Below are 14057 nucleotides of genomic sequence, written 5' to 3' on the forward strand. Positions count from 1 at the left end.
AAGCCCCAGCCGAATGGACGCAACATTTCAACGCAACATTGGTTGGGATGCTGTGAAGGTACTGGCCAAACGCACGCAACATTGTTGTCCACAACATGTTGCAAGCGTTTGGCCACACTGTTGCATTATTTTGCAGCATGTTGGATAACAAACCGAACTAGTGTGCATGGTCCGGCGCAACAGTGTTGCACAAATGTGGCTAAATGAATACAACATCATGCATCATCCAAAAATGTTGTGAGATGTTAGGAGAAAAATTTTACCATTTCTAAACTTGACGCAACACTATCCAACATGTTGCAACAGGGTGGCCAAATGATTTCAACATGCGGTGCGCAACAATGTTGGGAAATGTTACGTTGAAATGTTGCGTGAGTTTGGCCAGGCCTTTATACAACAATATTGTTAATATCAGCATTTCACTAAATCACCTACCTTTCAACATTCATATCTTTTACAGCATTACCAACCTTTTCCTTTGACTTGTGCAACTTTGGTAGAAAGAAAAAAGAAACAATCAGAATGATTTACTACGGTGGAAAGACTTATTTGCCTGTTCGTTTGTCTGTGGTCCTATCACCAAGTAATTCTTGGCTGACGTTCCACAAGGGATCACTTTGAGGACTAGGTTACGATTAAAATGCTAGGAAAGACTTGGTTTTAAGGACCTTTCCGCCCAGCTGAATGAACATCCGAAGAAATGTTCTAATAAAACAACAGATGAAGATGTCCAGCCATGAGTTTAAGGACATCTTCTCTCGTGGTTAGCAAACCACCTGATCGAATTAAAAACATAAACTCGGATTGACCATCAGTGTGACATCAGATTGTTGTATCTGCAGTGCTAAAAGGTGCATAGGGAGGGGAAAACTGAGTCCTTTGCCAGGTCTTGACCCTGGTGCAAGTGATCAGTGCAGCTATTAGATTTTGTGATGACTATCATGGGTTGAATGATCTTCACTGGGGACTCTTCAAGAGGTGGTCTGTACTGCTCTGCTTTGGCTCTATCTGGTTCTTAACCCAGATCCTACTAAGTCTTCGGAATGGTTACATCAGGTGACTCGAGGTAAAGGAAGAGGAGAACGACTGTTGAAGCAGGAAATGGTCTCTGGTACTTTGCAAAAATAATAGCCCGTTTGGACTCTGTAATGTACCAGTTACTTTTCAACACCTGACGGAAAAGCGTTTTTACATGTACATGTATGTTTAATTTAGCTAAGCCTTGATGACGTTATCACACATGTGTAGTGCTCAGTTTAAGGCGGTCCAAAATTTAGAGACAATTTTACTTTTTAGATCTGTTTTAAACGTTTTTAAATTTCAAACTACTAAGGCTACCTGAGTTAAGTAGGACTTGATAGAAATACTTGATTAGTAATATTTTTTCAGAATGCATTGTTAACTAAATGGCAAGTGCTGGTAAATGTAAATGCAAATGCCTACTTGAAATAATAGTGATAAAAGCAAATGGTACTCTCTGATTTCAGAATTCAAATTTGGCCTGTTGGTAAAGGAACTTCTGAAATGATAGTACTGTGGGTATCCTCTGAGAAACCGTCACAGGGAAGGTCACCAATACAGTTGTACAACACTGGTGCAACACATGAACTTTTATAATTTTATTGACGTCCATTAGGACCATGCAGTAGACCACTTAGGCAAACATTCTGTCCCAATTGGTGTACCAGCCAACTCTATTCTCATCAAGGCTGGGATTTTGAATTTGCTATGGATGATGTGTTATGCAGTCTGATCATAATCACAGTGTAAATTTAAGTAATGATCTGCTAAAAAAAAAATCAAGTAATAAATTTGTACTTACTATGTTGGCTAGGACTGTCAATTCATCGATAAACTCCTGTGTTTGTGTTTCATCAATATTATTACAAGGCTTCATTTCCAAAGGGCCCACCTTTCGTGGCTAAAAGAATAGGAGACACACTTGAATTTTTTTACATTAAATCTACACTAAACTAGTTTTATCAAACTCGTTAGAACTAATAATAACGCTACGGTTTTCTTTGTATACAACCAACCACTGTTTGTTACTGATTGCTTCAAGATCTTACTTACAGATGCAGTGAATGTTTGGGATGCTACAACCGAGCTAATATTCTTTAATCCAACTGCTTTTACTGGGCGAGGAAAGTAACGAAAGGTTCTCTAAACAAGAAAGGTCAAATGAAATTCATATCAGGGAGAGAAACATTAATTTTTGTTGTGGATGTGTGGTTTAAAGTATTGTATTCAGAGAAAACACGAATGGCGATTAGATAATATTGCCAATGGTTGTGAATAGTAATTATTAGCTCTGAGTATAAAACCAAACAATTTCTGAAAACAAAACGGCAAGTTTTAAGACTTAATTTGGATATTTGACCTCCTGAATTAAGAATCTTATATATTTTTTTTCAATATTGAGAACAAAGTTTTAGTGCCAACATGGGCAACTACCCAATGACACACAGACAATCCATCATTGTGTGGCTAGTGTTATGCCACACACGAGGTGACTGTATATTCAGCCACCTCCACTTCTTAACTATGGACCCAGCCGGTCACTTTAAAATAAGGAGAGACCTAGGATCAAATAAAATAAGTGCAGAATTCATTCAGTTATTTTAAATATATCTTCATTTTATATGAACAACACGTCCCCGGTGAAACTATACGAATGCTAAAACTGTATTAGTTGTCTGATTGCCAGCTTCAGTGTAACTGATTAGTTCCAAACCTAGCAGAATTACCACCCTCAAGTTTTATAGCATAAAAGCCACAAGAGGAAATTCTCAATTAATTGTCATGCCCTGTCTTCTGCTTTATTTCAAAGAAGATAACTCAAGAGTTTTCATTTCGTTTAAACTTAAATGTCACTACAAACAATGGATACATCATAGTAGACTTGAATCAATACACTGCAACAGGGAGATTGATGACTGCAGTAAATTAAAGTTCAAGCTTTGCTGTTACAAGACAACCTGATGGAAGGATTTTTAGCTATTGATTAATCAGTACTCACATGCTCGTCAACAGACTGGTACATCTCCTGTGGCGGATCAGGAAGTGCAACACCATCAGGATCCTTATTTCGCAGACGAAGTGACTGGCGTGTAGGAAGTGCTGGCCCAGCTGGAGGGGTCTTTTTAGGTCTGTATTCAACATACATTTACATTCAGACAAACAATTTTCATGTTGCTTCATGGATGGATGAGTATGCGCGGGCTTGACGTGCGGACGTGCGTTTGTTGAAGGAGAGTTTTCGTCCTCAATTTCATATAAATCGCCGATAATTACTAATCCTTGGTTATACAAAAGACAACTGCCTAGGTCGACTCTTCGACAGCTAATGACTGGAGGTAAAAAACACAAGAGAGGGGCTCGCGGTTCAACTGAAGAAGATACCAACACTGCTAAACGCGTCAACATGGCGGCCACGGAAGACATGCAGGATCAAGAACCAACCGCTGAAGAATCGGCATTCACGGCCACCGAAACAAGCCTTGAGGAGCTCAAAGAAATGTTGGTCGATATCCAAATCAACATTTCAAATATTGTTTTAGAAAATAAAGGCATAAGGAATGAATTGGCCGAGCTCACAACAACTGTTCGGGAACAGAAGCTCGAAATCGTTCATCTTAAAACCACGCTAACGAAGATTACAAGACAATGTGCTGACGCCGAATCCGAACTAGCAGCCGCGAGGAAACGTGTCAACGAACAACAAGACGAAATATACGAACTGTATGAGCTTCAAGACAAATTGGAGCAATACACGAGGAAAAATTCTCTTGAGATACATGGTGTGCCAGAGAGCGCCTACAGCACGACAGAGGAGCTGGTCTTGAAAGTGGCAGAAGCGCTCGAAGTTCCTATTACTCCTCAGGATGTTGAAATTCCCCACAAGTTGAAACGAAAAGGAAACAAACCAGTAATTGTTAAATTCGCCAACCACAAAATCAAGAGCAACATCTACAAATCAAGAGTCAAACTAAAAAACATCAAAGTATCCAATCTATTTCCTAACGCCACTGCTGCAACTCGTGTTGCGGGAGACCGTATCTTCTTGCACGAAAACCTCACTTCTTATAGGAAGAAAATAGTGAATCGCGCGAACGAAATGAGAAGAGATGGCCTTTTGCTAAGTGTCTGGACCTTAGATGGCAAAATTTACGTGAAGACTTCACCAGAAGGTAGGCCGATAAAAATTAACGACCTGGAGGATCTAGAAGACGTTTAAAGGTTTTGCAGAATTCCTGAGGATGATAAACTGTGCGTATAATGAGGACGGAAACTGAACAGGAGCATGAGGATGGAACACTCTAAAAACTTTTATGGTTTGTTTGTTGTGTGTAGGTATGTGTGTGAAGATGTTATTATTATTAATTTCACTAGTGCTGTATTTATCCAAACTTGCCTTCGATTTTACTTGGTTTTGCACCGATCTCCATACATGTTCATTAACTATTTCGTTTTACTGAAATGGCTAAGTGCACAGCATAGGTTTTTTACTCTTATCACTGCACGTAATAAAGCTAGTCTTATTTACCATCTGTTATTTAGCAAAGTTTACATCGATAAAACTCGCCTAATTATTCTATGTCGCGTAAGTTAAAACTGCTTTCTCTAAATGTGCGAGGATTACGTAACGTTAGCAAACGAAGAGCAATTTTCTCATACTTAACAATGCAAAAAGCGACAATCTTTTGTTTGCAAGAAACCTATTCAACACCTGAAGATGAAAAATTGTGGTCTGCAGAATGGGGCGGCAGAATAATTTATTCGCATGGAACCACACACTCAAAAGGAGTCTGCATTCTTCTAAATCCCAATTCACCTTTCAATTTAAATAGCATTCAAGTAGATCCCGAGGGAAGATTCTTAATTGCAAAACTTACAATAGAGGAGAAATATTTTTTTATTACAAACATCTACGGCCCAAATAACTGTCACGACCAAGACGACTTTATAAAAACACTAAGCCAACAACTTATCTCTAAAACTGATACATCAAAAGTCATCATATCCGGTGACTGGAATATCACTCTTAATCGAATTGATAAACTCGGCGGTCTCCCGTGGAAGGCTACAAGCAGTAGAAACACACTCGTAGATCTTATGGAGGAATTAAACCTCACTGATATTTATCGTGATCTGCATCCAAAGTCGAAATCCTTTACCTACGTATCAAAATCGTTAAACTTAAAATCGAGGATCGACTACTTTCTTGTTCCACGCTCGCTTTCTTGCGATGTTAGACAAGCGGAAATTCGTATTTCGACAGCGCCCGATCATAACGCGATCTTCTTAAGTATCGTTGTTAAAAGCGAGTTTAATAGAGGTCCAGGTTTATGGAAATTTAATAACACCCTATTGGAAGATGATAACTATAAAGAACTGATCGCTTTTTATTATCCACAAATATTAAGAAAACACTCCAAAGTTACAGACAACCAGCTTCTATGGGAACTAATCAAGATGGAATTACGATCAAAAACTATAGGATATTCAAAAAAGAAAAGATGTAAATTAAGGAACAAGGAAGAGGCCCTTCAGAAAGAGTTACAAGAACTCGACTTCGAAATTTGCAATGGAGATTATTTCGACCAGGATATCCTAGAAAAATTCGAGGCCGCCAAAGAAGAACTAAAACGACTCCATGAAATAAGAGGTAAAGAGACCATGTTCAGGTCAAAGATGAAATGGGTAGAACAAGGAGAAAAGCCTACCAAATATTTCTATAATCTCGAAAAAACAAACTACGAGAAAAAATTGATCCGAGAGGTGAAACTAGAAAATGAAGAGATAGTTTCAAACCCCGCACAAGTCAACAAGGAAATTGAAATTTTTTTCAGAAAAATGTACACCGCTAAAATAAATAGAAACATGGACAACCATGCATTTGAGCAAAAATTCAACGACTTTATTGAGGATCTCAACATTCCTCAACTCAATGAGGAAGAACAAAGCTTCCTAGAAAAAGATTTGACTATCAACGAATTGAAAGAAGCATTAACCTCCTTTGCGGATAATAAATCCCCAGGGGAGGACGGTTTTACAAAGGAATTTTATCAAACTTTTTTCGATCTTCTCTGTAAGGACCTTCTTAATTCTTATAATGAAGCTTTTCGCAAAGGTTCATTATCTGTATCCCAGAAACGAGGAACAATAACACTCATCCCAAAAGGCGATGAGAACTTGACGGAATTGAAGAACTGGCGCCCTATATCTCTACTCAATATTGATTACAAAATATTAACTAAGGCATTGGCGAGGAGAATGGAAAAAGTCTTACCAAAATTAGTTTGCTCTGACCAAACGGGTTTTGTTAATGGGAGATATATAGGACAAAATATTAGACTCTTGAATGATATAATGGAGTATACAGATATTAAGAAACTGCCTGGAATTTTTCTTTTTGTTGATTTCGAAAAGGCATTCGACACTATAGAATGGAATTTTATATCAAAAACTCTAGATGTGTTTAAATTCGGCTGCACTTTTAAAAAATGGTTTTCTGTTATCTACAATAATGTACAAAGCTCTGTTATGAATGGTGGTCGTATCACCAATTATTTTGAAGTAACAAGAGGGGTGCGACAGGGATGTCCACTAAGCCCTTCCCTCTTTATCCTTACTGTGGAATTGCTAGCATTGAAGATCCGTCAGAGCCCGAACTGTAGAGGTATATGTTTACCAAATGATAAAGAAGCGAGAATTTCGCAATTTGCTGACGACACAACTATCATAACAAATAGTACAGACTCCCTCAAATCACACCTTCAAACTATAGAGGTATTTGGGGACATCTCAGGGCTAAAATTAAATAGGAAGAAGACCAAAGCAATGTGGTTAGGTTCAATGAAACACAATACTTGTAAGATTCTGGAATTTAAAAGTGCGAGAGCGCCAATTAAAGTTTTAGGGACCTTTCTACCATACAACCAAGATAAGAACATTGAAGAGAATTTCCTCAGTAGAATTAGGGAAATGAGAACTAAATTGAATTTATGGCTTTCTAGGGATCTCACGCTCTATGGCAAATCCTTATTGGCTAAAACGTTAGGTGTGTCCCAATTAGTCTACGGGGCATCTTTGCTTTCCGTTCCAAATGCAGTTATTAAAATTGTTCAAACACAACTCTTCTCTTTTCTATGGAAAAACAAAAAAGATAAAATAAAGAGAGCAGTTATATATCAACCCCTAGCGGAAGGGGGACTAAATTTTATTAATTTTGCAACAATGGTGAAATCCTTACGCTTAGCATGGATAAGTAGGTTACTAGGTGATACCGACGACTTATGGAAAGCAATCCCGAATTACTATCTTTCAGAGTATGGTGGTCTCCACTTTCTTCTCAAATCCAACTATAATGCTGAATCCATAAACAAATGTTTACCTAATTTCTATCGAGAACTGCTACAATATTTCCAAGAATTTAAAAACAAGACCAATATATTTTCTTACGGTGAATTCTTACTGTGGAACAACAAGGTGATAACCATTGAAAATCATCCCGTTTTTTGGAGATCTTGGTTCGAACGAAAAAATTCTTTATGTACAAGATGTTCTAAATGCGAATGGGAATTTTTTTAACGATTGAAGAATTCCAAAACAAGTTTAAACTTAAAACAAACTTTCTTCACTACCTTCAATTAATTGCTGCTATCCCATCGGATTTAAAAAAGAAAGCTGCCACAACTGAAGTGCCCTCGCAAGAATTGTCAAACACAACAAATATATCTTCTTCAGGGATTCCTACCATGGATTTAACTGAAATGCGCTGCAAAAACTACTATAAAATTCTCAATGGAAACTGTATCACCGAGCCTACTGGTATAAAAAACTGGAAAAACAAATTCCCTGATCTCTTCACAGATTGGGGAAAAAAATTTTCGTCTATATATAAATTCACAAAGGATAATAAATTAAGACAATTCTCGTTCAGGTTACTGCACAGAATAATAATGACCAAAAAGGAGCTCTTTAAATTCAGACTAGCTGAGGATGAAGCATGCACTCTTTGTCTTCGACCAGACTCTATATATATAGAACATACATTTCTAGACTGTACCGTAACAACAGCCTTTTACTCGAAAGCCATATCATGGTTCAATCATGAAAATGACGCCGACATTACACTTTCAAATAAACAAATAACTTTTAAAGACATCCCCCGTTTAACTCACCTAACCGATTACCCAAGACGCAGACTACACCTTTTCGTCATTATCCTAAAGCAATACATTTACGTTTGTAAATGTTTAGACAAGAAACCAGACATGCAGGAATTTCAAAGAAAAGCTATATTACAATGGCAAATAGAGAAATGCGCTCTTCCCTAAGTCACAGAGTCTCCCGCGAAGACTTTTTATTTACTTCCTCTTTTGATTTAATTAGCCATTTGAGACAGACACACTAAACCAAAGCCCAAAATCTTATCCTGTTTCCACCAACACTGCTCTTAAATTTAATTTGTTGTGTCCATAGAAAGTAACTAAGGTGTCGTTCTGTATAGCACTACGAGTAATTACAACCAGGCAAGTAAGCTTAACTAGTGAATAGTGATTTTGTATTGTGATGTATTGTAAGTTATGTTTTGCTTAGCAATGTAAAGTAAGTAACATTACGCTGCTAGTGACCGTTAGTAAATGACTGTTAGTATAAGTTAGTGATAAACACTGGTGATTAATCCAATAAGCAGAGCAATGTAATAACTAGAGTGATGCTGAGTAATGTATGCAGAGTAATGTTTGTTTAAATAAATAAAAAAAAAAAAAAAAAAAAAATTTTGCTTCATGGCATGGAGACTGGGAAAACCTGTGCCTTAGCTAACAGCCTTTACTTATTTATTTTTAATGTGCCTTTGGAGGCAGAGAAGTAAATATTAATCTATTGAGTCCTGGGATTTTTCCATAACTCCTTTTTGCTCCACTTTAGCTTGGAGCTTAGGGCCTTATTAAACTGCAGGTCTGCATCAGACATACCATTGCCAATCCTATGTAGTAGAGTTTTGTTATTCTAGGTGCGTTACACAAGCGTGACCACAGGTCACGCCATTAGGGTATACATTGCATTGCATTGTAATTGAGCCCTATAGGGGCTAATGTAACTCGTGGTCTTTCGATAGCGTTTTTGAAGTGTGTTTATGCATTGTACGTGGAGTTGCGGAGCTAACCCGCGCTCGTTATCGGAATAAACGCCTGGAAAATCCGTTTAAACTGTGTGCAGTGGTTTCCTACGAATTCCCACCGCTACACCTACACAAAAAGCTTTTTTGTGGCTTTTTTCCTAAGAGATTGCAGCAAAATGGCCCAAAACGTAATTTGAAGATGGAAGCTAACATTTTCTTTGAGGCAAATTGATTGTTTTATTTTTATTTATTTCTTTTGGCATGGGCATACACAAAAAGCAACTTAGGGTTAGAAAATAGCCTTTTTTTCTGTTCATCTTCTTTCTCTCTCTCTTTCTATTGAGATATTCTTGGGCTTTCGTCTACTTTGATTCAACTTTCTACTAAAATGTGAAGGAAAATTTAAGTACCGGTAAAAACTTTTACCTTAAAGTGCATATGATAAACAAGTTGAACTTATTCCTTGATTTTGGGAGGTAAACTTTGTAGGTTTGTTACATTACAGTATCTCCGCCCAATCCACCTCAGAAGTACTGGAGCAAGGCTGGGCCATGCTCAATCAAGGTTGGTTTTTGTCAGGTTAAATTATGAGTCAAAGGGTAAAATTTTTAAAAAAGTAACCACCTGGACAGTCCTCTTTCCTTGACCTTTGTAGTACGAGGACTTGACATGGCCAAGTTCAATTCAAGCTTTGCCTAAAAGGAGAGCAGAGAAATTACAGTGTGTAAGTAATTAATATTTAACTAGTTAAATGATGTTAGTGTGATCTACTACTTTCACAGACTGGAATCTCGTATTACGAAGTCGCATTGAACTTTGGTCGCGCTGATCAATTCGTTTCTCATTGTCGCATGTAGCATCTATTGATTTGCTTTGTAGCGGCGTCAGCTGAAACTAAAAGACTAAAGACTCACAGGTTCCACAAGGCTCCTGTCCAATTTCTGTGAGCCTTATAGGTTATACAAAATGAAAACGAGGCACACAAGTGCCGTTACACGCTTATAAGTGCCCCAGGTGCAAAACACCAAAATTGAACCATCAGTCCGGTTCTCCCGATAAACACTGCTTTGGTCCTACTGAAAACCCAGTCGATGATACGGAGCATGAGGACAACACCTCAGACAAACCTCCAACATCTGTGCTGTTAGCAGCCATACGTAGCCTGTCATCCCAGATGGAAAACAAACGGCTCCAGCACGATGCATTGAAAAAAACAAGTAAAAGCCAACCAGTCCTCGATGGATGCACAAGCGGAAACTTGTTCGCAAACCACCGTACCAGATACTAAGCCAGCCACGCCACCCTCAGCAGGGAGTTTGGCTCCGAACATTATGGAAAAGACTGCACAAGCCGCCACTAAGGTAGTCTCCTTCGCAGCCGCTTTTTGGCGTCCCAAAAAGCGGCTGCGAAGGAGACTACCACTAAGGGTGAGTACGTTGACTTGTTATCCACCCTAAACGTGCCCTCGCGACTAACATGCCACTAACTAACCCATGTGTGCTCCCTGTCTCAAGTGATATCACGTAAGTAATTAAAGGCCAACAGAAATGCCATATTGATTCTTTTGACACGTGGCTACAAACGTGGAAATTATGTGTATGAAAAGCTGGTCATGGCTGCACTACCAGGAACTGGCCACTTATCGCGAGCAAATTCAGTTTGCTAATAAAATTATTAACAAACTGAATTTGCTCGCATTTCACTGGCGCCCGTCTATATGTTTGATATTCACTCCTGTTTGGCGTACACATCTAAGGTGTCGCGCGACCCACATGCACTCTTGACATTCTTGACACGACATTGTATGATACAGTCCTAGATGCCTCTTCCCTATGTCCTTACACCGGCAATGTTCTCGCTGTAATTCCTTTGACCATTTGGTCAGGGACTGTACATTTCCCGTGCCTGATCAGATGAAGGAGACTTTGCCGGCACAAAAACTGGGCAGATATGGCAGAAACCTCTCCGGTAACCGCCCTTTCGGTGACCAGCTCTCCACCTGGAAGTACGTGAAATGGTACTCCCTTTCCAGACAAGAAGGATGCAACCTCTTCCAAAGGAAAGCTTGCTACCAAATATAAATATTAAACATTTAAATTCATTATTACCTGACTTAAGTTGAGGCCTGCAAAAAACTCATTATTTCGTTTGATATTCTCCAGACGCATTCTCTCATAGTCTGACATCTGCTTGCTGCCATGTGCGTTCTATCATCAAGGCATAAAAATAAAAGTTAGGTAACTTCTTTAGGTGACGGTATTTGATGGAATGGCAGAATGGGGAATGACACCAGTTTGCTTGCGGCTGGTTCACCTTGGTTTGTTTGTGGATAGCTTTTATTTGTTGGTTAGGGCAATTACATGTAGCTATACGTTACCCAAACCAACAAATAAACGTTAATTGACTGCAAGCAACCAGGGTGAAAATTTGTGCCAGTCTCACATTCTACCATTCCATCTGAAGAGGGTGCTGTCACAAACTGTACAACTGTATATATATTTCATGTACTGGTATACTTCATACAAAAAGAATCATCGATGCCAGTCAATCTTGAGCTGAAAACTGTTAACAAATAAATACCATTACTGTCAAACCAGGTGGGAGGCACGGTGGCCTACATGGTTGTAATAGTGCACTGGACTCTGGACGAGCAGTCCGGGTTCAAGCCCTGGCCGGGGTCATTGTGTTGTGTTCTTAGGCAAGACACTTTACTCTCATAGTGCCTCTTTCCACCCAGGTGTATAAATGGGTACTGGCATATTTACCGCTGGGGGTAACCCTGCGATGGACTAGCATCCTATCCAGGGGGGCAGTAGAAATACTCCTAGTCGCTTCATGCTACAGAAACCAGGATAAGCACTGGCCTGATGAGCCACTTGGCTCGTATGCAGGCTTTACATGTACCTTTACCTTTACTGTCAAACCAGACGTTCTTTTGATGGGAACTCTTTAATGTTGTGGTGCAATATTGATTTTGATTGACAGTTTGCTTACTGCAACGTGCAACTTTCAATCCAAATTTCCTAGAGCAAGTTGCCAAGTGCTGGGTTTCATTTTTTCCGTAAAAACATAATAATTCCACCTATGTTTCAAAGCAGTACCCTATCAATGACTGTTTATCAACAGACTGTAGGGAATTGGCAACAGGCTTAGTTCAAATCACCAAACTGGGAGTTTTAACTTAAAAAAAACAGTCACCCGTTTCAAACGACTTCAAGACTCGTTTATAACCGGTTCGATAGTTGTTTATTTCACCCGTTTTATAGAAAGCCGTTAGTGTACGTTTTCGCGTGAAAGGTCACATTTTGCTCCACAAGTTATGTACAGCTTACGTTTTTAATTTTCAAGGGTCCTAAAAAAATAAAATTTCCCTGATCAAATAAATATGAGGTGGCAGTATAATAGTGACAGCCTCCAACCTCCCCTTTCATAAAAGACATCGCTGAGATCACATTGACTGAAATTATTGTATTTAATCAGTGGTGTTATGATTTTAATTCTCCCTGACTTTTCATCAAATTGTCAATATTCACTGCCTAAAAAAACAAAAAGGGATGAACAAGTTATTTAGATAAAATAAAGTGCTTCACTTCAGCCTTGAATGGTTTGTTTCTCTCTCTTTCAATAATTCATGCTGTAAGAGAATTGTTTTCTATAAAGCTAAATATGTTCAGTTGTTACCTCCTTCACATCTGAATCCTCAAGTTTAACAGCATTCTTCTCCTGTGTTGAAGATTCCTTCGGGAAAAACAACACGTGAAATGTCAGGATGTTGAATAGTTTATCATGTTTTGGTCCTGGAGTTTTGGCGAAGTTTAATTCATGATTCAGGAGCGAATCTAGGGGGAGGGGTGCGTGGGGTGTACACCCTCCCCCAGATGACTTGCGGCTTTCGAATTCTGCAAGCAAAAAGTCAGTTGCGCCATTCCTTAGTGGTGCACCCCATCCTAAGAAAAATCCTGGATCTGCTCCCTGATCCCACATATCTCCTTATATAAATGTCCTTGGTATCTGTGATGTGATCTGGATGTGCTAAGTGTTTCAGTCCATGAGACCTCTAAAGCCAACCCAATGGGGGGGGGGGGGATTACTTGGGATTTCAAGTGACAGGGAAGATCAAAGGATTTTTTGGGACTGGAAATTTTTGATTCCAGGATTTTTAAGGGTAGGAAAATTTGGCAAACAGTATTTTTTGGGATAAAAAATACCCCCAAAATACTTGCCAAGCCCCAAAAAACCTGGGATTGAAATTTAAGCCCCAAAAAATCCTTTGATCATCCCTGTCACTTGAAATCCCGAGTCCCCCTACACAGATCACATGACAACTTGGGGCAAGAACATTACGAATAACTCTACTTTATTTGCAGATTCGAACTACGCAGCCAAGGCACTACCATGAATCTAAAAAAAAAAAAACAATCTTAAGATTCATGGTAGTGCTATGCAGCTGTGTACTTTTGCGAATTTAGTAGAAGCCCTAGCAATTTTTTTGGTTTTGATTTTTGTCCCCATTCTATCATACCCATCAACTGAGATCCTGAGTACCCCACCAGCGAAGGGAACACTAAACCTTTCAAAATGTACTGAGATCAGTATGCTATTTAAGTAGCAATTAAACTTGTGTTTCAAGATCATTTTTGTGACTGGCTGATTTAATTTTTTGCAAATATCTAACATATGCGTGAAAAAGAAATGAGACCTAGCCCAAACTGTTACACAAACTGGCCAAGAATCAGATACAGTACTAAGTTGTGTTTGCCCCTAACCCAAATACCCTTGCAAAACAAATCTTAATATTCTAGAAATTTTAGAATTTTTCTAGAATATACAGAAATAATTTTAGAAATTTTAATTTTCCATTTCCATTAGAATTAGAAAATATATAAATAGATAGGAATTTTAGACCGTCTTCAGTCTAGCTAAAAAA

The 14057-nt window shown here is 38.7% G+C and overlaps 1 protein-coding gene across 2 annotated transcripts in view; it reads right to left on the minus strand.

Annotated features, from left to right (window-relative positions):
• LOC144650712 (WD repeat-containing protein 76-like) overlaps window positions 1–14057 on the minus strand; it is a 30145-nt gene that overhangs the window by 5864 nt on the left and 10224 nt on the right. Inside the window, exons 2-8 of one of the 2 annotated variants that reach the window (XM_078510448.1) lie at window positions 12812–12868; window positions 11239–11337; window positions 9755–9825; window positions 3020–3149; window positions 2074–2163; window positions 1823–1921; window positions 436–491 (exon numbers count right to left, since the gene is read on the minus strand). In XM_078510448.1, coding sequence (XP_078366574.1) covers window positions 436–491; window positions 1823–1921; window positions 2074–2163; window positions 3020–3149; window positions 9755–9825; window positions 11239–11337; window positions 12812–12868 — 602 coding nt within the window. The remainder of the gene's footprint in view (window positions 1–435; window positions 492–1822; window positions 1922–2073; window positions 2164–3019; window positions 3150–9754; window positions 9826–11238; window positions 11338–12811; window positions 12869–14057) is intronic. The other variant, XM_078510449.1, reaches the window with a different exon arrangement.

The sequence above is a fragment of the Oculina patagonica genome, chromosome 4 (genome assembly GCF_052425735.1).
Source record: "Oculina patagonica isolate OP01 chromosome 4, crgOcupat, whole genome shotgun sequence".
In the NCBI taxonomy this organism is placed as follows: domain Eukaryota; kingdom Metazoa; phylum Cnidaria; class Anthozoa; order Scleractinia; family Oculinidae; genus Oculina; species Oculina patagonica.